At 46.4% G+C, this 23,959-nt stretch overlaps 1 protein-coding gene across 1 annotated transcript in view; it reads right to left on the bottom strand.

Moving 5' to 3' along the window:
• Positions 1 to 23,959, bottom strand: part of CORO2A (coronin 2A) — a 55,011-nt gene that overhangs the window by 9,129 nt on the left and 21,923 nt on the right. The window contains exon 2 of the mRNA XM_060015329.1: positions 15,771 to 15,971. Within this exon, the coding sequence (XP_059871312.1) occupies positions 15,771 to 15,971 (201 nt within the window). The remainder of the gene's footprint in view (positions 1 to 15,770; positions 15,972 to 23,959) is intronic.

The following is a 23,959-nucleotide window of genomic DNA, read 5'->3' as shown; positions in this document are numbered from 1 at the left end:
GAGGCGATGATAGGTATTTCAGAGCGTTCATGTGAGGATCATAGGAGACGAGGTGTGGGAAGGGTCTAGCACAGTGCCTAGCACAGGGTAGGTGTTCAGTAAAAGGATGTTTCCCTTCATATACTGCTGGTGGGAATGCAAAAATGGTGCAGCCACTGTGGAAAACAGTCTGGCAGTTCCTCAAAAGGTTACACAGAGTTAGTACATGACCCCGTAATTCTACTCCTAGGTATAGCCTCAAGAGAAGTAAAAACATAGGTCTACAAAAAGACTTGTACACCAATGTTCACAGCAGCATTATTCATAATAGCCAAAAGGTGGAAACAATCCACATGTCCATCAATGGATAAATGGATATCTGAAATGCAGTATATTCGCACGATGAAATATTATTCAGTCAAAGAAGGGAATGAAGTACTGACACATGCTTTGACGTGGGTGAACCTTGAAAACATCATGCTAAGTGGAAGAAGCCAGACATAAAAAGCCACATAGCGCATGATTCCACTAGATGATGTACCGGATGTAGTTTCACTGCTTGAGCAAATGAACACACCCCCTGGTACCTGGAATTCAGAACCCTGAATAATGATATGAAAAATCCAGAATAGGGGGAATTCCCTGGCAGTCCAGTGGTTAGGACTCAGCGCTTTCACTGCCGAGAGCCTGGGTTCAATCCCTGGCTAGGCAACTAGGATCCCACGTGCCATGCAGTGGGGGGACAGGGGTGGGCGGTGGGATCCAGAATAGGTAGATCCATAAAGACTGAAAGCAGAGCAGTGGTTGCCTAGGGCTGGGGGAGGGGCAATGGGGAGTGACTGCTAATGGGTGTGGGGTTTCTGGGGGTGATAAAGTCATTTTCAAATTAGGGGTGATGGTTACACAACCACGTGAACATCTAAAACTCATGGAATTGTACACTTAAGTGGTGAATTTTGTGGTATGTGAGTTATACTTCAATTAAAAAGAAAGAGCATTTTCTTCCCTTCCCCTCTTTCCTGCTGAGAATTCCTGTCCAGGTGATAGGAGGACACACAGTTTTCACAGCTCAGGCTACACGGCCCTGAAGCTGAGATTTCCTGGGCCATGGGACAACTACACCAGTTCAGCCACAGAAACCAGCAGCTGGCAGGGACCAACACACACATCTTACACACCACACTGCACTGCCCTGGCAGGACAGGGACCAGGACCAGGCCCTCTGCCTGCCAACGCAGGCACCGCCACATCCACTAGCCAGCCTCAGGTTCTGCAGCCCACCCACCGGAACGCTCCACTTTTATATCTAAGTGAGGGAGAAAGTGGAGAAGAAAACTGGTCAACACCCACCCATTCACCACATCTTTACGAGGAACCTAGGGGATGGGCCCTATGCGAGGTGCTGGGTGAAAATAAGACGTAGTACTTGACTTCACAGAACTAACTGTCTCATGATATTTAAAAATTAATTTTGAAGAACAGAGTGAGCTCAGGGAATACCCACGGTCTCTCCTTCCCTCACCTCCCAAACTCTGCAGAGACCACTGCACTCTTGTGGGACGTCCTGAGACCGTGCCCAAGGGAGATGAAGCAAAGACCAGTGATGGTCCCTGGCCTTGCTTACTAGGGCAGCAAAGCAGGGAGCTGCTGTGAGAACAGACACAGGACACCCCTGTTCACCCCTGGCAAACTAGAGGACAGACAACCGAGACTCTGGTTCACGGCGGTTTTATGCATGCATCTTAGTAGCTCTGCAAACAGGCTGTAGTCCCGGGCTCCCCTTCAGAAGTACTCTGCCCAATTCCGATCTTGCCCCTCGGGAAAGGGTCTCAGAAACCTCACCCTAGACTGGATCCCTTCCTGGAGGGGGAACGCTATAAGGCACATTATTTGACAAACTGGAATGTGAATGGTAGATTAAAGTATTGTTGCAACGTTAAACTGAGTGAATTTGACAATGTCCTGCGGTTACCTAAGAGAATATTCCTATTTTTAGGAAACACACAAGTATTTAGGGATAAAGAGCAAAGATGTATGTAATTTACCCTCAAAGGGTTCAGAAAAAAGAATACTTTCACATACACATTCAGAGAGAGAGAGAGAGAAAATAAAGGAAAGACTTTGGACTTGTGTCATTTGATAATGATGTGTGAGGAGGTGAGCAAAAGTTCCATTTCTTTTGGATGGGTCTGGCTCCTCCATGGATAGAGAAAATGAGCCCCTGGGCAGGGAAGAGAGCCTCTGTACATTGTCTGCCTCAGACCTGGGGGTGCCTGAGAGCCATGCCTGGCTCTGATGGGCGCTCCTCCCAGGCCTCTAAGAGCAGAGGCCCCAGCCCCACACAGCTTCTCTTCCTTCTCAGCAAGCAAGGGATGGCTGCTCCTCCCCAGAGGCTGGCAGGCTCTGTGTCTAAAAGGGTTTGTGTGGAGGACTGACATTAACAGACATTAGCCAGTCTGATGGGCTATTGACCGGGCTGCTAAAAGCCCTGTCAGGGCAGGGACATTTATAATTAGGGGGCCACTGCTGCCTTTCAGCCCATTAGGCCAGCAGTCAGCCAGGGACCGGCCTCTGATTTACGGGGGTGCAGGCTCTAAATCAGAGGAGATACACCCGCCCTCCTTGTAGACCCCAGGCAGCTGCTCAGCCTGGAGAGACGCCACCTCTGAGTCTCTGAGGGGCCGCCCTGGGGCAGACGGAGTGAATGGGACTGTAGGACCCATAAGACAGAGCCAGGTGGGTGGAGGACCTCAGTTGCCAGGATGGGAGAGGCTGTAGGGCTATTGTTGTGACCTCTAGGGCTCACAGGGAGCCGGCTGTCCCCAGAACAGCATCAGAGTCATGGCCTCGGGAGACCCTCCCCACAGCCCAGGTGGACATGGGAGGCAGAAGTAGGCTGCACAGTGTAGAAGAGGTTAGGCAGGCAGGCTGATCTGGCGCTTCCTGGGTTTGAATCCCTGCTACAGCACTTACTGCTGTGTGATCTGGGGCAAGTGACCTCAGCTCTCTGTGCCTCAGTTTCTTCATCTACAAAATGGCAACAGTAGTAGAATCTCATAGGGTGGGTATGAGGATTAAATGAGTTCATACACATAAAGTGCTTAAGACTCTGCCTCGGGAATCCCTGGCGGTCCAGTGGTTAGGACTCAGCGCTTTCACTGCTGGGGCCTGGGTTCGATCCCTGGTCGGGGAACTAAGATCCGCGCAGCACGGCCAAATGAAAAAAAGAAAAAAAGAAAAAAAAAGAAAAAGACTCTGCCTGGTACATGGTAAGCTGTCAGGAAATTCACCAGTTTAAGTTCATCAGAACTCACACATTTATTAATTGTGATAATAATTAATCACAATTACCCAGTTTTATTGTTGCTCAGTATGTTTCAGAGGGGCCCAGGGGTGTACTTAGTGTGAGGCCAAGCTTCCATGGGAGGCTCCTATCACTTCCTACACAACTGATGGGCAATGGCTCCGGGGGGGCCCTCAGTGAATAAATTGATGTCTTGATGGTATTCCCACTGACGGACTCAAGCACATTATCACATCTATAAGGAACAGGTTTGCAAGTATTTTCTTCAGGAATCATAATTTAGGGAGTCATTTATGTGCCAGGCCCTGTGTTAGGGGCTCTGCTAATATTATTTGATTTACCTCCAACCACCCCAGGAAGTAGTGCAAAAATCCCCATTGATAATGCAGAAGCTGGGGATCGGAAGGGTTGACAATCAGAGCCACTCCATCCACGGCAGAACCATGAGAACTGGGAAAGCTTCCTCTCATTCTTGGTCTGCCTCTTGCTATCCTCACACCATAGTTATCATCAGCATCATGGAGGCCTTTCACTGAGGACCTACTATGTGCCAGGTCCTATGCCGCGTGCAAGTGGTGGCAAAAGGTGAATTACTCATGGTCCATGCCCTGCAGGAGCCTCCAATCTGTGGAGGTGACAGGATGTAGTGTACTCAGGGCTCACAGAGAGAAACAGAGGCAGAAGAAAGGCCCTGGGGGGATTAATCAAAGAAGGCTTACTGGAGGAGGAGGCCTTTCAATTGGGCCTTAAAGAAAGGGAGACTTTGAAGGGGACTATGGTGAAGGGGAGGCATTTCAAGTCAGAAAGGCTGGGCCTTAGGTAGGTTTTAAGCAGAGAGGATGCTAAAGCAGACAGCAGGGAAGGTAGATTGATGGGTAGGACAGTAGAGGAGGTCAGAGAAGTGGGGAGAGGCTGTGGGCATGGAGACAGTCACCCTGCACAGAGAGAGATGCCCATGGAGAGATGGACAAGTGGACAGATGAGTCATGTCCTAACTAGAGGGGGTGAGACTTAGCCAGAGGGCTCCCCAGAAGAGACAGTTGAGCAGGGGAAAGATGACAGGAGTGTTCCCTAATCCTGCGAAAATGCAAATCACGTGCTGCTAAAATGCAAATCATGTTCCCAGGAAGCTTTAGGGCAGAGCGTCATTCATCAGCCCTCCCCTCACATACACAGATGAGCATGGGGAATGTTCACCATAGAACCCCACACCCAGGGCTGGAAGTGATGAACTGCAGAGGCTATCTGGTAACCCTGCTTGGTTACCTCCAGAGATGGGAAGCTCACTTCCTTCCTAGCTGGTTTATTCCACTTTTAGACCTTGCTGAACTGTGAGAAAGCGCTTCTTACTCGGAGCCTGGTGTAGCGTCCCTGTGGCCCTCCCTGCTCCCCTCACTCTCCATTTCTGGTTCTAGCTCTGTCTTTCGGGACCCCATAGATACCCCCACTCCCATCCCACTCCCCCGGCCCCAAGGCCAGCTCCTTGATATTTGAAGGCAGAGGACCCATTCCTTGAACATGTTCTTTTCCAGGCTTAATAGACCCCTAGAACTGGAAGAGACTTTCCCCCCAAATAAAAAAGTAAAATTGACTAGCCTATATCCTGCATTTCTAGAAGGGGAACCTGAGTGTGGAGGGGACAGGTGTATGCTGTGGAAGGCTCTAAGGTTCAAAACGTCAGCTGGGATGGGGATGAAGGATTTTGATGAGCAAGTCAGGACTTTGTGTGCAGGCAATGGGGGGTCCTGGGAGGTGTTTAGGCAAGGGAGTGACATGGTCTGACATAGGCTTTAAGAAGGGTCCAGCTGGCCTCTAAGAGCACAGCAGTGAAGTGCTCCCCTAACCCCTGCTCCCAGGCGCCTGTTCGCCATGTGTCAGGCCCATGCCCGACTCTGGCCTGGTCCACTCCCAGTGATGCTGCAGGGCACACCCCCAGGGCTCTGCCTGCTCTTGCTGGCATTCCTCCCGACCTCCACACCTCACAGCAAAGTCCACCTCCCACTCTGATGCAGTGGGTCTGCTGTAGGCCGGGCGCCAGGGTCCAGAGCCCAACCTGGCATGTCCCCAGGCTCAGGGCGGGCCTGTCCCCAGACCTTCCCACCGTGCCTTTGTTCCCAGAGCACAGCCCTTGGTTGCCTAGGCTGCAAGAGCCACCCTGCAAGGGGCTCACCCTGGGCCTCAGCGTGCAAGAGGAAAGGACTGCGGAGTCACTCCCCTCGGGACACCTGACAGCACCTGGGACAGCCTGGCCCTTCTGAGAATAACTTCTGGGACATGGTGGTGAGGTCAGGCACCTTCCAATCCTTCTTTCCAATAAAGAACTAGCTAGCTTGTCTCTTCCTTCCTTCCTTTACTAACACTCTCTGTGCCCGGATGGGACTTAATCCCTGGTAACTGACAAGGAGCCAATGTAAACCAGAGGTAAACCTCAGGAGTGCAGGTCAGCTGAATGAGAGTGGGGCCCAAGACCATGCCCAGGTCTGGGTCCTCACCCTTCCTGCTCAGGGTCCTTCAGGCAGTCAGCTCCCTGAGCCTCAGCATTCTCATCTGTACGATGGAGGAATACTTCCTAGAAAATGAGCTAATAAAGGCAGAGCATAAGCCCTGTCCCCGCTGACTACATGAAAAAGGGCCCGCAGGCCTATCTGCCCAGGTAAGCACTGCACATGGGACCAGCATGTGTGTCCTTTCCCTCTCTCAGCCTCTCCCCCCTGTTCCGTCACACTGGATGTGGTTACTTAAGAAAATGCCAACCAAATGCAATGCGTGGACCTTTCTTGATCCTAATTCAAACAAACCAGGTGCAAAGAGGCACTTATGAGGCGGTCAAAGGCATTTTTACGTAACAGGCAATCGGTTGGCACAGGAGATATTGTTGATGCTGTGATCCTAGCATTGTGGATATGTCAGAAAATGTTACTATTTTTTAGAATTGCAAACTGAACTTTGTGGGGGTAAAATGACAAACTGTCCAGGATTTGCTTTAAAAAAAAACTTCAGAGGGGACTTCCCTGACGGTCCAGTGATTAAGACTTCGCCTTTCAATGCAGGGGGTGCAGGTCTGATCCCTGGTCGGGGAGCTGAGATCCCACATGCCTCATGGCCAAAAAAACCAAAACATAAAACAGAAGCACTATTGTAACAAACTCAATAAGGACTTTAAAAATGGTCCACATCAAAAAAAAAAATCTTAAAAAACAAACAAACAAACCTTCAGGGGAAAAAGGGGGATGGATGAAGCAAGAGTGGCAAAGTCTTCAAGATTCTAGAATCTGAGTATGAAGAGTTCATTATATGTTTTTAACCTACCTTGGGTTTGAAAGTTTTTCCTAATGATAAAAGAGAACTAGAATAAAAAAAAAAAAAAAGAACTAGAATAGAGCCTAGCTGCTGAAAATGTAGTTTGTAAACCAGCAGCACTGGCATCACCTGGGAATAGAGATGCCAGATTTAGCAAATAAAAATAGAGGATACCTAGTAAAATTTGAATTTCAGATAAACAGCAAAGAACTTTTTAGAAGTATGTTCCATGTAATATTTTGCTTATGCTATAAAAATATTTGTGAAAATATCCTGGCAGTTTCTTATAAAACTGAACATATAACTACTTTATGATCCAGAGAGATTGCACTCCTAGGCATTTATCCCAGAAAAATGAACTTACTTATGTTCACACAGAAACCTGTACACACAAATGAAACTTCAGTTCCACAAGAGACCATTCCTGTATATTGAAGTATGTTTTCTAATTAATATTTTTATATTGCTATGTTTATTCTACTTCTTGAATTGATTCCTTTTAGGTATAAATTCTCTTCCTTCTCCCCTCTGATGTTTTGTTAGTGATATTCATGATACAATAAATTCAAATAATATTTAAAAAAGAAATAAAAAGAAACCTGTACACAAATGTTTATAGCAGCTTCATTCCTAACAGCTCCAAACTGGAAACAGTCCGGATGGCCTTCAACAGAGAATGGTTCGACAAACTGTGTGCAACCGCACCACAGAATACTACTCAGCAATAAAAAAGAATGAGCAGTTGATACACACAACAACCTCGATGAATCTCCAGAGAATTGTACTGAGTAAAAGAAGTCAAGTGCAAAAGGCTACATACTGTATGGTTCTATTTGTATGACATTCTTAAAATGGCAAAAGTATAGAAACGGAGAACAGATTTGTTCAATTGATGAAAATTTATAAGCGCCAACTGTGTGTGCCCAAAAGGTGATATATGGGTAAGCAAAGTACTAGTTCTTCCCCCCTTACCCCCCATTGCAAGTACATTAGGAGGTGCTACCAGAAAAACACAAATGACTCTAATTAAAAGTACTCAGGGCATGATATCCTAAGAAAGGAATGTGCTGTAGAATATGTCATAAAAAGGAGAATGCTGTGGACATTTGGGGGAGGGATAAAAGTGGCTATTCATGAACATGGTACATATCTCCATTTACTTAGGGCATCTTCAATATTAGTCTTTCAATGATCCTATGTAATTTTCTTCTAGTAAGTCTTTTTTTAAAAAATTAATTTATTTCATTTATTTATTTTTGGCTGCATTGGGTCTATGTTGCTGCACGCAGGCTTTCTCTAGTTAGGGCGAGTGGGGGCTACTCTTCGTTGCAGTGCGTGGGCTTCTCACTGTGGTGGCTTCTCTTGGTGCAGAGCACAGGCTCTAGGCACGCGGGCTTCAGTAGTTGTGGCTCACGGGCTCTAGAGCACAGGCTCAGTAGTTGTGGCACATGGGCTTAGTTGCTCCACAGCATGTGGGATCTTCCTGGACCAGGGCTCGAACTTGTGTCCCCTGCATTGGCAGGCGGATTCTTAACCACTGTACCACCAGGGAAGCCCTTTCCTAGTAAGTCTTGCTCATTTATTCCTAGGTATTCACACTTCTCTTATTCTACTGAAAATATTTACATTTTCTAAGCACTCTTGGTATGTAAAAATGCAATTCATTTTTGTATTCTCATTTTTTATCCAGCCACCTTCCAAACACTCATTTTCCTTTTTTTTTTGGCATACAGTTTATTTTGACAATCAAGATATGGCACAGTTCCCTCACCCCCCAAAATACTTCCTGCTGCCCCTCTGTAGCCAACCCTTCCTCAACTCCAGCCACTGGCAACTAGTGGTCTGTTTTCCATCCCCATAGTTTTGCCTTTTCCAGAATGTCACATAAATAGATGCATACATATTTGCCCTTTTAAGTCTAGCTTCTTTTACTTAGCATGATGCATCTGAGATTCATCCTTGTTGTTGTGTCACTAGTTGTTCATTTTTTTTGGAATTTTTAAATTTAATTTTTTTTTATACATCAGGTTCTTATTAGTTATCTATTTTATACATATTAGTGTATATATGTCAATCCTAATCTCCCAATTCATCCCACCACCACCTCGCCTGCCACTTTCCCCCCTTGGTGTCCATACGTTTGTTCTCTACATCTGTGTCTCTATTTCTGCCCTGCAAACTGGTTCATCTGTACCATTTTTCTAGGTTCCACATATATGCGTTAATATATGATATTTTTCTCTTTCTGACTTACTTCACTCTGTATGACAGTCTCTAGATCCATCCACGTCTCAACAAATGACTCAATTTCGTTCCTCTTTTTTTTTTTTTTTTTTTTTTGCGGTACGTGGGCCTCTCACTGTTGTGGCCTCTCCCGTTGCGGAGCACAGGCTCCGGACGTGCAGGCTCAGTGGCCATGGCTCACGGGGCCAGCCGCTCCGTGGCATGTGGGATCTTCCCGGACCGGGGCATGAACCCGCATCCCCTGCATCGGCAGGCGGACTCTCAACCACTGCGCCACCAGGGAAGCCCAATTTCATTCCTTTTTATGGCTGAGTAATATTCCATTGTACATATGTACCACAACTTCTTTATCCGTTTGTCTGTTGATGGGCATTTAGGTTGCTTCCAGGACCTGGCTATTGTAAATAGTGCTGCAATGAACATTGGGGTGCATGTGTCTTTTTGAATTATGGTTTTCTCTGGGTATATGCTCAGTAGTGGGATTGCTGGGTCATATGGTAATTCTACTTTTAGTTTTTTAAGGAACCTCCATACTGTTCTCCATAGTGGCTGTATCAATTTACATTCCCACCAACAGTGCAAGAGGGTTCCCTTTTCTCCACACCCTCTCCAGCATTTGTTGTTTGTAGATTTTCTGATGAGGCCCATTCTAACTGGTGTGAGGTGATACCTCATTGTAGTTTTGATTTGCATTTCTCTAATAATTAGTGATGTTGAGCAGCTTTTCATGTGCTTCTTGACCATCTGTTTGTCTTCTTTGGAGAAATGTCTATTTAGGTCTTCTGCCCATTTTTGGATTGGGTTGTTTGTTTTTTTAATATTGAGCTGCATGAGCTGTTTATATATTTTGGAGATTAATCCTTTGTCCGTTGATTCATTTGCAAATATTTTCTCCCATTCTGAGGGTTGTCTTTTTGTCTTGTTTGTAGTTTCCTTTGCAAAAGGTTTTAAGTTTCATTAGGTCCCGTTTGTTTATTTTTGGTTTTATTTCCATTACTCTAGAAGGTGGATCAAAAAAGATCTTGCTGTGATTTATGTCAAAGAGTGTTCTTCCTATGTTTTCCTCTAAGAGTTTTTTTGCGGTACGCGGGCCTCTCACCGCTGTGGCCGCTCCCATTGCGGAGTACACGCTCCAGACGCGCAGGCCCAGTGGCCATGGCTCACGGGGCCCAGCCGCTCCGCGGCACGTGGGATCCTCCCGGATCGGGGCACGAACCCGCGTCCCCGGCATCGGTAGGCGGACTCCCAACCCCTGCACCACCAGGGAAGCCCCTCTAAGAGTTTTATAGTGTCTGGTCTCACATTTAGGTCTCTAATCCATTTTTTTTTCTTTTTGCAGTATGCGGGCCTCTCACTGTTGCGGCCTCTCCCGTTGCGGAGCACAGGCTCCAGACACGCAGGCTCAGCGGCCATGGCTCATGGGCCCAGCCTCTCCATGGCATGTGGGATCTTCCCGGACCAGGGCACGAACCCGTGTCCCCTGCAACGGCAGGCAGACTCTCAACCTCTGCGCCACCAGGGAAGCCCTCTAATCCATTTTGAGTTTATTTTTGTGTATGGTGTTAGGGAGTGTTCTAATTTCATTCTTTTACATGTAACTGTCCAGTTTTCCCAGCACCACGTAGTGAAGAGACTGTCTTTTCTCCATTGTATATCCTTGCCTCCTTTGTCATAGATTAGTTGACCATAGGTGCGAGGGTCTATCTCTGGGCTTTCTAGCCTATTCCATTGATCTATATTTCTGTTTTTGTGCCAGTACCATATTGTCTTGATTACTGTAGCTTTGTAGTATAGTCTGAAGTCAGGGAGTCTGATTCCTCCAGCTCCATTTTTTTCCCTCAAGACTGCTTTGGCTATTTGGGGTCTTTTGTGTCTCCATACAAATTTTAAGATTTTTTGTTCTAGCTCTGTAAAAAAAAATGCCACTGGTAATTTGATAGGGATTGTATTGAATCTGTAGATTGCTTTGGGTAGTATAGTCATTTTCACAATATTGATTCTTCCAATCCAAGAACATGGTATATCTCTCTATCTGTTGGTATCATCTTTAATTTCTTTCATCAGTGTCTTATAGTTTTCTGAGTACAGGTCTTTTACCTCCTTAGGTAGGTTTATTCCTAGGTATTTTATTCTTTTTGTTGCAGTGGTGAATGGGATTGTTTCCTTTATTTCTCTTTCTGATCTTTTGTTGTTAGCGTATAGGAATGCAAGAGATTTCTGTGCATTAACTTTGTATCCTGCAACTTTATACCAAATTCATTGATTAGCTCTAATAGTTTTCTGGTGGCATCTTTAGGATTCTCTATGTATAGTATCATGTTATCTGCAGACAGTGAATTTTACTTCTACTTTTCCAATTTGTATTCATTTCATTTCTTTTTCTTCTCTGATGGCCGTGGCTAGGACTTCCAAAACTATGTTGAATAATAGTGGCGAGAGTGGACATCCTTGTCTTGTTCCTCATCTTAGAGGAAATGCTTTCAGTTTTTCACCATTGAGAATGATGTTTGCTGTGGGTTTGTCATATATGGCCTTTATTATGTTGAGGTAGGTTGCTTCTATGACCACTTTCTGGAGAGTTTTTATCATAAATGGGTGTTGAATTTTGTCAAAAGCTTTTTCTGCATCTATTGAGATGATCATATGGTTTTTATTCTTCAATTTGTTAATATGGTGTATCACACTGACTGATTTGCATATATTGAAGAATCCTTGCATTTCTGGGGTAAATCCCACTTGATCATGACGTATGATCCTTTTAATGTGTTGATGGATTCTGTTTGCTAGTATTTTGTTGAGGATTTTTGCATCTATATTCATCAGTGATATTGGTCTGTAATTTTCTTTTTTTGTAGTATCTTTGTCTGGTTTTGGTATCAGGGTGATGGTGGCCTCATAGAATGAGTCTGGGAGTGCCAAACACTCATTTTTCTAATTATTTGACTCTACTTTCTTTTGGTTTTCTATGTAGACAATCACATCAGTAAACAATGTGGTTTTACCTCTTCCTTTTCAATCCTTATACCTTTAAGTTATTTTTCTAATCTTACTGTGCAGGACAGCACCTTCTTGCCAAGTTTTGTTTTTTGTTTTTTTTGGCCACGCCCTGGGATCTTAGCTCCCTGATCAGGGATTGGACCCAGGCCACGGCAATGAAGTGCAGAGTCCTAACCACTGGACCACGAGGGAATTCCCTAAAGGGATGTTTCTCACATTCCTTCTTTATGATGATGTCTGCACCATATTAATAAAGATAACAAATATCACCAATATCACCAATAATGGGACAAACTGATATCATGTGTTACATGATTTAATAATGAACTGAGGATATATCACTTGTTTAATGCTCTTGCCAAAAATGTATAACATGAATCTAATCACAAGGAAACAATGGGACAAATCCAATTTTAGAAATGTCCTACAGTACGGACACCAAGGGGGGAAAGCAGGGGGTGGGGTGGGCTGTGGCGGTGGTGGTGGTGGTGGTGGGATGAACTGGGAGATTGGGATTGACATATATATACCAATATGTATAAAACAGATAACTAATAAGAACCTGCTGTATAAAAATAAATAAAAAAAAAATTTTTTAAATCGAAAAACAAAAGACAAAAAACAAAACAATCACAAAAGAAATGTCCTACAAAACAGTGGGCCTTCACTGCTTTAAAATGTCAATATAATGAAATAAAGTAGACTAAGAGATATGACAACTCAACATAATTCATGATCCTGAGTTAGATTCTATATACACATATATGGAGAGAAAGATATAAAAAAAGATAAAAAGTAAATTTGGCAGAATGTTAACTATTGGTGAATCTAAGTCAAGGATAATCATTTATTCAAGTATTTTTGCAACTTTTCTGTAGGGTTGAGATTCTTTCGAAACAGAAAGTTCAAACAATTCTGTTTCCTATATGTTAGTGAAATTCCCTTTTCCTAGTTTGCAAAGAATTTTTATCATGAATGGGTATTGCACTCTATCAAATGCAAATAATCTATATTTATAGGTTAACTAATATCAAACCACCCTTAGTTTCTGGAATAAATCCAACTTGCTCAGAATGTATCTTTTTTTAATTCAATGCTAGATTTGATTAACTAACAATTTTGCATTCATCTTCTTGAGTGATATTTTTCTTTCTTGATCTGTTCCTGTCTGGTCTTGGAATCAAGGTTACACTGGCCTCAGAACAAAAGGGGAGCAGTCCCTCTTTTCCTATTTTCTGAAAATGTTTATAAAAGATTGGAATAATCAGTTCCTTGAAAGTTACATAGAAATTGCCTGTAAAACCACATGGACCTAGTGTCACCCTTATGTGTGTGTTTGTGTAAAATATAATATAAAAAAGTACATAAAATGTAAATGTTCAGCTTAATGAATTGTTGGAAAATAAATTTAAACATATAACTGCCATGAACTATTACTAGCACAAAGGAGACTCCCTGCTATGGAATACTTTCCAATCATAACTCCCTCCCTCCCCCAGTAGGTAACTATTATCCTGGCTATCCTCCCCTGCTTGCTGTTCTTTAAGATTTTTGTACCTACTTATGCATCCCTTAAAGTATAGTTTAATTTAGTCTGTTTTTAACTTTAGGTAGTGACGTTGTAATTTATTTGGTTTCTTCCCTTGACACTGTCTTTATGATTCATCCATGTGGTGGTATGTGTTTATATTTTGATCCTTTTCATAATTGTGTATATTCCACACTATGGATATACCGTAATTTATATATTCAATTCTTGGACATTTGGGTTTTTGTAGTTTATTGATAACACGAACAATGCTCCCATGCATATTCTTGCATTTGTGTTCTGGTGACATAAGCACACAGTTCTGCATGGTAAACACCTTGGAGTGGAATCTCCAAGTCTGTGCATTTTCCTCTTTAATAGAAACTGTCACACTTTGTTCCAACACACGTGTGCCGGTTTACCCTGCCCCCAGAAGTGCCTGAGAGTTCAGAGGGCTCTGTGGCCTCTTCATCACTCACTATTATTAGATTTTATATTTTTGCCAATCTGGTGGGTCGCAGTGGTATCTCATTGTGGTTTATTAACGAGGTTGAGCACGTTTTCAAATGTTTAGTAACCGTTTGGATTTTCTCTGCTATGAGATACCTGTTCATTTTTTTTCCCCCTAGTCCATTTTATACACTCAGGAAATGAGCTCTTTGTCATGATTACTGTGCCGATATCTTTTCTCACTCTATGGCTGCCTCTTCTTTCTTCTGTTTTCTTTAAGAGAGATTTTTATTATGCAATTTTTAAAATAGTTAAAGGACCATTCAGGCTTTCTATTTCTACTTGAATCGGTCCTGACAAGTCATATTTTTTTGTAGGAATTTGTCCATATTGCCAACGTTTTCAAATATATTGTCATAAAACTGCTCAGATTAGTGTCTTATATTTTGAAGCTCTACTGATATTGCATTTTGTTTGTTTGTTTGTTCTTGGAGTTATTTGCACCTTCTCTCTTTTATTCTTGACCATCTCTCCAGAGGTTTGTCTATCAGTCTGTTCTAGGAACCAACTATTTACTACTAACTTTGGCTCTTTTTTTTTTTTTTTTTTTTTTTTTTTTGCGGTACGCGGGCCTCTCACTGTTGCGGCCTCTCCCGTTGCGGAGCACAGGCTCCGGACGCGCAGGCTCAGCGGCCATGGCTCACGGGCCCAGCAGCTCCGTGGCATGTGGGATCCTCCCGGACCGGGGCACGAACCCGTGTCCCCTGCATCGGCAGGTGGACTCTCAACCACTGTGCCACCAGGGAAGCCCTTGGCTCTTCTGATCCTCTTTAATCGATCTTTGATACTCTTTTCACTGATTTCTGATCTTTAATACCCCCTTCCTCAAACTTTCTTTGGGTTTACTCTGTTGTCCTTTTTCTAACTTCTCAGGTTGAATGTTTAGTTGTTAATTTTACACCTAATATAAGCATTAGTGCTATAAATTTCCCTGGAAGCACCACTTTCCCTGCATCCCATAAGTTTTGTGATGTATTTCATTCTCATTCATTTCCAAGTATTTTTACATTTCTAAATGAATGGGCATTTAAAATTTATCTTTTGTTATTGACTTCTAACTCAATTGCATTGGGATCAGAAAACCTGATCTATGAGATTCCAATTTATATTTGTGATTTTAACTAAAAGGGGTTCTAAGTCTGTTGTTTGTTCTTTCAGTGGATGCTTACTCATGGGGGCTTACATGCTTGGTGTTCTCAGTTTATGAATTTCCCTGATCTTAATCTGTGGGAATCCTGTTCACATTGGAAATGCTTTCCTCTGGAGAAACCTTCTATCTGCTTCTGCTGCAAACCAGAGGCACTACCAAGCCCGGATCCCTCTAGCCCCTTCAGAGATTCTACCTCAAGGCAGAAACTCAGGATTCTGAAAAGATCTGCTATTAAGTTAGTCTATATGAAACCACCATTCTGGGGGTCAAAAACTGTTAAATAATCAGCAATTGCATATGGCCCAACTTACACCGTCAACCTTTGCCGCAGGACAAGCCTGTTCTTCCTGTTCACCTGCTGCTTACCTCTCCTACTTAAATTTCGGCTCAAGGTTTTTTTCCTTTCTTGGAGAGAGGAGGAGGCTTTGGAGATTTCCCCAATGTCTTGTGAGCCCAGCAATGCATTAAGAATTAAATGTTATTCATGAATGAATTACGTTGCAATGGGGTGGAGGGGAGGTCCTAGGAGTCCTAAACAACTGCTAGAAGCTGAAATCCCAGGAGAGGTATACTTTTTCAATGAGAAAACCAAGACTCAAAGGGGTGAAATGACTTATTCATGGTCACATGGCTGGTAACAGGCAGGGCTAGGACTTGAACTCACATATGGAACCAAAACTGAGGCTCTTTCTACTCTCCCTCTGTCCCGTGCTGCCTCCAGAGAGGTATTTGGGCCTGAGCTTAGCAGGCATCCTTACCTGGTGCAAGGGGATGACGAGGAAGGCCCCCCCACCAGCACACTCAGTCACGACTGCAATGAAGTGGGGGTTCACAGCACAGAAATGATTGTCGTGGACGCTGCGGGTGATGGGCACGGAGTCGTAGCAGTTCTCCTTGCTGGCTGGTTTGCCAAAGACATGGCGGAACTTGGAGCTCCGGTACTGGGGGTGCCATGACATCTGCAGGAGACAAATGGGACAGAAGGGCTGTGAGGCTCGCAACCTGACAGCAGGACACACGGAGTCTCACCTGGAGAGGACATAAGAGGGCAGGACCAGGACAGCGGTCAGTTCTATGAGGACAGTGACGTGCTATGAAGGGCACCCAGGTGAACAGGCTATAATTGTGGCTACTTCCAGGGACCTGATGAGATGGCGTACAACTACTGCTCACCTGTTTGCTTTTCATCCCTTCGTGTGCGAAAACAAAAAGGCAGAAAAACCGTAGAGAGAACTCACTCCGTTCCCTCCCCTATCCAGCACTTCACCAGACAGGCCAGCCTCCCCACCCAGCTAAGTGGGAAATATAGTGTCCTCTGGAGCCAGCCTGCCCAGGCTCCAATTCCAGCTCTGTGCTTGCCAGCTGGGTGGGCAAATGACTTACATTCTGAAGTCTCAGTTTCCTCATCTGTAAAATGAGGATAAAGAAAGTATCTGTCTCATAGACTTGTCATGAGGATGAAATGAGATGATACACTAAGATCCCTTGCTCAACAGTAATAATTACTACCACTATTATCATCCAGCCATCTTAACCTTCCCTCTCTCCTCATCCGGCCTTGTATTTGTTCACTCAATATTTACTGAGTACCACCTGTGCCAGGCACTGGGGGTTTGGAGAGAGCAAGCCTGAGCCCAGCCTTACAGGAGTGAAGAGTCCTATGAGTGAGGACATTAGCGGAGTCTGGGCCACTGGGACCCAGTGTACTATAGGTAATAATGGACGTTTGTACATGGCAGTCAGGGAGGGCTTCCCAGAGGAAGTGACACGTGAACTGTGATTTGAAGGATGAGAAGGAGTTGGCCATGTAGGCTGGAAAAGGGTGAGCTGGGGGAGAAGGTGTCCCAGGCAGATGGAACAGCCTGAGCAAGGGCCCTGAGATAGAAGCGAACGTGGAATGTTTGGGAAACTACATATGGTTTGGTAAGATTAGTAAGGAGATGCTAAAAAGAAAATATATATTCACACACACACACACACACACATATACATGTAAACTGGATGATGTGAACGAGGAGAACACGAGCTGGAGGGGTGAGCAGGGCTAGATCATGAATGGCTTGTAAGAGGGTCTAGGGCTCATTAGTGGCCAAATATATATCATGTGGCCTCCTCTTGGCCCTGCTGCTGCTCAGTTCAAACCCCCTCCCCTCAGTCTCATTGACCCACTGGGCCTTCCCATCTACGCTCCTCATGCAGCCAGAGGGATTGTTCTGGACACCAAACCTGGCTATATTCCTCCCTCCCCGGCCCCCACCTTAGGTCACCCTTTGATGCTCCCCATTCACTGCTGTCCTACAGGATCAAGGCCAAACTCAGCTTGGGTCCCACCCTATATCCCAAGGTTTCGCTTTTTCTTGCTCATCTTCTAAACGGCTCCTTCCAGACAAAGCACACCACGCAGCTTCCCTGGTACCTGCTCCTGCATTTCCAGTCCTCTGGGCCTTCACCCTTGCCTTTCCCTCTGCTTGGCTTGCTCTTCCCAGCCCACTGTTGTCTGTACCCATCACTATGAGTCCAAACCCTTCCTTCCCCCAGCTCCCAGGTGCCCTCCCTTTACACAGCACCAGGTACCATCAGCCTCGTGGCGGCAGGTCTGTCCTGTGAAGCTCAGACATTTCAACCTTCCTTTAGGGAGCTTTGCCCCAAACTCTGGCTGCATTTGCCAGAGCTACAGGAAGTAGCACGGAACGCAGGGACTGCCTAACAATGCCCATCCAATCTCAGAAACGATGTAAGAAGCCTTACAGAAATAGAGAAAACACAGATAGAAGGAAATAAAAAAAAGCCATGGTGAGGAAATGGGGACAGAGGGAAAATGCAGGAACAAAAAGAGATCACCTGAAATGTAGGGGGAGTCAAACTACGATTGTGTGCTGCCAGGACCAGCACACAGGGGAGGTTTTGCGTCGGAGCTTCCTAGTGGTCAATTCGACAAGGGAAACAGAATCAGAAAGGGATTTACTCACTGTCTGTAAGATAAATGCCTGCACTTGCTAAGGAGCAGTACAGCTTTTCTCTGCACTGAGCCCTGAGAGAAACAGGTCCTAAGGATCATCTAAGGAAAGAAGAGCAAGGATAACGATCTCCCTGGGGTCTTGGCAATTAGTGGCAGCTGAGGAGTAGCCTGGGGCCTGGGCTGTGGGTAGGAAAGTAGGGGGCAAGTCAGCAGGCTCAGCTCCTGGGCCCCCACCCCTGCCTCGCCTTGAGCAGCAGTTGGGGGTGGGGGTGGGGGGCGTCTCTCTGTGGCCCACGGTGATGCTCACCAGACACTCCATTGCTCCCCTCACATCCCAGCCTCCTTGCAGTTAGGCAGCCACTATCAGTCCTAGCTAGTGGATCGTGGGTGGGAGTGATGTGTGCCACTTCCAGGCTGAAGCGTGTAAGACCTGCCGGTGACCCTCCAGAACTCTCGTCCTTGGCTGGAGGGATGAGGAGGCCACATGTTCCAGATGGTGCAGCTTCCATCTTCCTGGGTCCCCAAGGGACTGTGTGAATAGGCCACCTTGCCCCAAACTGACTCATATAGCATGACAGAGAATTAAACTTGTAGAGTGAACTGCAGAGAAATAGTGGGGATACTTGTCACAGAGCATAGCCTACCCGTCCTGACTAACACATTGCCCCAGGCAGGCCCAACCAATGGTAGACAGGCAATGGCTGCCTGTGCTTGGTGTGGCCAGGGCACAGGAGCCTGCAGGGAAGAGGTGGGCAAGCAGGCAGGACCCAGATCCCCTCAGGAGCCATGTGAAAGGACTTGGACTCTGAGGGCAATGGGAGCTGCTGCAGGGGTTATAGCAGGGGAGGATGAGGACCAGTTTTCACTTTTAGGTGGATTCCTCTGATTGCTGAGGTAATCATGACAGTCGCCTGGGCTGAAGCAGGGCAGAGGGGATGGAGAGGGTGGGACGTGTTAGTGAAAAACATGGGAGGGGGATAAAGCAGCCTTGGTGCCCATGGTGGGCTGTGTGGTGAGGGGGCCAGTCATGCCTGCTGAAATCAACATGACCTGGCCAGCATCAACAGCCCTGGCCCCTCTGGCCACTCTCAGCACTCTCCCTTCACACCTGGGGGACGGCTCTGGTTCCAGGTTCAGAGTCAGGGGCCATAAGAGGCCTGGGCAATGCTCTCCTGGAGCTCACAGTCACCTCCATGGCAATAGCAACTCTTAGCTTCGGGTGCTTGCTATGTGCCAGGCTCCGTTCCAAGCGCTTCCCCTGTATGAACCTAGGTGCTACCTTGCTCCCTGTTACAGATGTAGGGGTTGAGGCAGAAAAGTGAAGCAACCTTCCTGGCATCACGCAGCTAGGAGGAGGTGCAGCTCTGTCTCTGGAGCCCTCAGCTCCAGATAATGATGATGAAAGCTCTTTCACACTCATTACACCCTGGATTCCACCTCAGTCCCCAGGGGAAGTGTCATGACCATTATCGCCCCTACTTCACAGCAAAGGAAAACGAGGCTCAGTAAACCAAGCGGACGTCCTCTGGCGAAGGGGCTATTGGCCTCCACTGATGAGGCCGGCCAGCCTCTGAGCAGTGTGAACCTCATGCCCCCCGACCCCTGTGCCGAACTCCTCTCCCCCATCCCACCCCACCTGGCTCCAACACCTTGCCTCCACTGCCAAGCTTCTTCCAGACTTGTAGCCATGAGGGAAACTTACAGAAGTGGGTGGGTGGCACCACGCCAGGTGGGCCGTCTCTCCCTTTGCCCCAGGTATAGGACTGCATGCATATATGTGGGTGAAGTTTGTGCGAATGTGTGTGCACTGTGTGTGCAAGTCTGTGTGTGAACACTGCACTGATCAGGGTGTTCCTACGTGCTCGTGTACCCCTGTGGGTGGGTGTGCACCTGTGCCTCTGTTTGGGTGTTTGTGTCTGTGCATGTACTGCACATGTGTGCCTGTGTTTATCAGTGCATGAATGAGTTTAAGGACTCAGCAATTCAGAGAGCAGGAGTTTTACTTTCCCCACAAGCAGGCACTTGCCTGAAAATGAGGACCATAGCGGGCCTTCAGCACTGTGAGGCCCTTGCCCACGGGCTGGGCCAGAACATTGATCCGGGACAGGTTTACCCCACGCCACTTGTCCTATCCTGCCTGGTCCCATCCAGCTGGGCCCATATCAAAGCCATAGCAGGTCTTCCTAGGCGTAGCGGGCCAGCCCATTAGGGCACAAAGCAGGCGGTGGCACCCATTCTGCTGCTGCTATCCCAAGGGTGCTTAGCTGGCCTGATGCCATGGGATTAGGCTCTTTGTGCTGTGAATTCCCTGCCCTGCGAAAAGATTTAGTCATCGCTGGGTTTAACACCCCACTGAGTTTATTTTTTATCTATTTATTTTTATTTTTTGGTTGTGCTGTGCAGCACATGGGGAATCTTAGTTCCAGACTAGGGATTGGACCCATGCCCCCTTCTGTGGAAGCGAGAAGTTTTAACCACTGGACCACCAGGGAAGTCCCCACTGAGTTTACATCTCAGTGCCTGACAGGGGAATGGCTTGCTGCCTGTCCTATCCCTTACAACTCTCCTGAGGCCTGTTGTCCCCATTTGGTGCAGAGGAAGTGACTTGACCAAGATCAAATTAGTAGGAGTGGAGATGGCAAGCAGAAGCCAAGACGTGGTCCAGATGCCCCTCTTCCCACCTCGTGCTCCTCTCTGATGTGTGTGAGAGAGATGGAGACAGAGACACAGAGATTTTCCTGCCTGGCTCCAGAGGCCTATCTTCCCAGCCTAGCCCTGAATCATTGCAGGACAAGGGTTAGCTGCAGGGTGGCTGAAACCGAACCCAAACTGGGTGTGGTACAAAGCAGCATAATAGATTATTCATTAATTGCGCTGTTCCTGGCCTCAGGGAGAATGAAATTACCTGATTTGGTCTTTGAACCTCAGCAGTGGGGAGGAGTCTGGCATTCCTGGCTACCTTTGTCCCCTTAGTAAGTTTCTGTTTCCACATTTCATATTTGGAATTGTATTTTATTTTTTCCCTTAAAACCTGACCTTGTGGTCATCGAGCTGCCCCAAACACGCCTCCTGGGAGGGTCTGAACCACCACACTTACCTCAGCCACAGTTAAAAGAGGGAGATTACAATCACAAGTTTCCTAGCTTTACAAAGTGAAAAAAGATTACCATAAGGGTAAAGGACTCTGTATTTGAAGGTGATCTACAAAGACCAAGAATCAACACAATACATGCCTAATTATGGGTGGGTCCCATGTCTCCACTCTAATCCTGGGTTGACAATTATCCATAATAGAGTTTATCTAGATCCTGGCCTTGACCCCAAACTTGACAGGAAAGCACCTTTTTAATTCACCTTAAGTCCTTATCAGGGCCTCTGATCCACCCACAGGACAGGGTGAGATATCTGGCTCAGGATGCCAAGGCCCAGCTGAGGTCAAGGCCCCGCTGCTGTCAATGCAGGTCTCTGCCTAACCATGGAAGCAAGAAGAGACCTTGTCGCTCTCCACAGAAGGAGGTGACCAACTGTTCTGGTTTGTCCAGGATGTGTGTGGGGTGGGTATTCCTGGGATGCAGGGCTTTCAGTGCTAAAATCAGGAAAGTCTCAAGCAAAAAGGGAAAAGTTGGTTACCCTGCTGAAACCGTGCAACTCAAATTGGGACTTGAACCTGGACAAACCCAGATTGGGACTTGAACCCATGGCCTTTTTTTAAAAAAAAAAATTTATTTATTTATGGCTGCATTGGGTCTTCGTTGCTGCGCGCAGGCTTTCTCTAGTTGCAGCGAGCCGAGGCTACCTTTGTTTGCGGTGCGCGGGCTTGTCGTTGCGGTGGCTTCTCTTGTTGTGGAGCATGGGATCTAGGCACGCGGGTTTCAGTAGTTGTGGCTCGTGGGCTCTAGAGCGCAGGCTCAGGAGTTGTGGCGCACGAGCTTATAGTTGCTCCGCGGCATGTGGGATCTTCCTGGACCAGGGCTGGAACCTGTGTTCCCCTGCATTAGCAGGCAGATTCTTAACCACTGTGCCACCAGGGAAGTCCTTGAACCCATGGTCTTTTTTTTTTTTTTTTTTTGCGGTACGCGGGCCTCTCACTGTTGTGGCCTCTCCCGTCGTGGAGCACAGGCTCCGGACGCGCAGGCTCAGCGGCCATGGCTCACGGGCCTAGCCGCTCGGCGGCATGTGGGATCTTCCCGGACCGGGGCACGAACCCGTGTCCCCTGCATCAGCAGGCGGACTCTCAAACACTGCGCCATCAGGGAAGCCCGAACCCGTGGTCTTTTAATTGAGATCACACACCTGGTCTCAGGACTTAATGAAGCTCAGGTTCTTGATGTCTTGTCACAGGATGAATTCAGTGAGAGACAAAGTGATAGGTAAGAAGTAGGTTTATTTAGAGAGAAACATACTCCACAGATGGAGTGTGGGCCATCTCAGGAGAGAGGCCCTGAAATATGGGGTGGTTAGTTTTTATGGGCTGTGTAATTTCATAGACTAATGAACAGGAGGATTATTCCAACTATTTTGGGGAAGCGGTGGAGATTTCCAGGAATTGGGCCACCATCTGCTTTTTGAACTTTGATGGTTGGCCTCAGAACTGTCATGGCGTTGGTGGGTGTGTCACTTAGCTAATGAATTATAATGAGCATATGAGGCTCAAGGTCTATGGGAAGTCGAATCTTCTGCCATCTTGGACCTAGTTGGTTCTAACCAGTTTTTGTCATGTTCTATTATGCCATTCTTTTAAAGGTTGTGCCCTGTCCCCTTCCCTCCTGTTCCACTGCCACCTACCATAGAGGTCTCCAGAGAACTTTTACCCTATTTACATGCAACGATTCTACAGTAAGTCACTAGTAGCCTTGACTCTGAAAACTTGCCTGTGAGACAGAAGGCTCTAGAACGAACTTCTGAAAGAGCCCAACATCCTGAACCAAAGAACAGAACACCTCAAAGCAGAAAAATCCAAGGTCTGTAAAGTGCTTATTCTGTGCAGGGTAAAGGGGCAATTCAGTCACTGTTCTCCACACGTGTACACTTCTCAGGGAAATGGCTGAGAGCGGGAAAGGATGAGATGCCACGATCTTAACTGGCTGCTAAAGCACAGGGCAGTGGTTTGTAACTTTGAATGCACATTAGAATCACTTGAATCAGGTCACTGGGTATGGGACCCAGGCAGCAGCTCTGTCCAACACGGAGTCTCTAGTCACACATGGCTTCTAAATTAAAATCAATTAAAATGAATTGAAATGTAAAATTTGGCTCCTCAGTTGCACTACCATTTCAAGTGCTCAAGAGACGCACGTGGCTACTGGGTACCCAACTAAACAGTGTAATTATAGGACATGTCCACTGTGCCCATGTGACCTTGGGCCAGTTACTTAATGTGTCTATTTCCTCACCAGTAAAATCAGGCATAATAACAAATAATAGCTAACACATTGCTTATTATATGTGAAGTATGTTCCAGGTACTAACTTGACCCTGACAGCAATCTGGTTAAGTACAGGTGTTAGAGAACCATTGACTGAAACCACCCGCCCTGGCCAGGCACGATAATGACCGCTTGCAAGAGTTATCTCACAACAGGAGGTGTCCCAATAAGGAACATGGAACTAATAAGCTACTGTCAGACAGAAGAATTCAGGAGGGGCCAAAAGGAGGGAGCAGACGCCGGCCTATAATATATCCTACCAACCTCCCAGAAACTTTCGTGCTGGAATCAATCTTGGCTGAGAGATGCACGCCCCCAGGAAGGATCCTGAGTCAGACCAAATGTGGACACAAGCAAGATGACTGGCCAGAGACAGCCTGGAAACTAACCTCATTATCATAAAACCTGAGACCGCGATCCATGTGGCAGAGCCATTCTCCTGGGTTCCCTTACCCCACTGCTCTCCACCCGGGTGCCTCTTTCCAATAAAGTCTTTTGCTTTTGCTTTGTCAGCCTATGTATCTTCTCGGACAATTCATTCCTGAGTGTTAGACAAGAGCCCA

The sequence above is a fragment of the Delphinus delphis genome, chromosome 6 (genome assembly GCF_949987515.2).
Source record: "Delphinus delphis chromosome 6, mDelDel1.2, whole genome shotgun sequence".
NCBI classification, from domain to species: Eukaryota; Metazoa; Chordata; class Mammalia; order Artiodactyla; family Delphinidae; genus Delphinus; species Delphinus delphis.
Note: the sequence above shows the minus strand (reverse complement) of the source record. Positions and strands in the feature narration are given on the sequence as shown.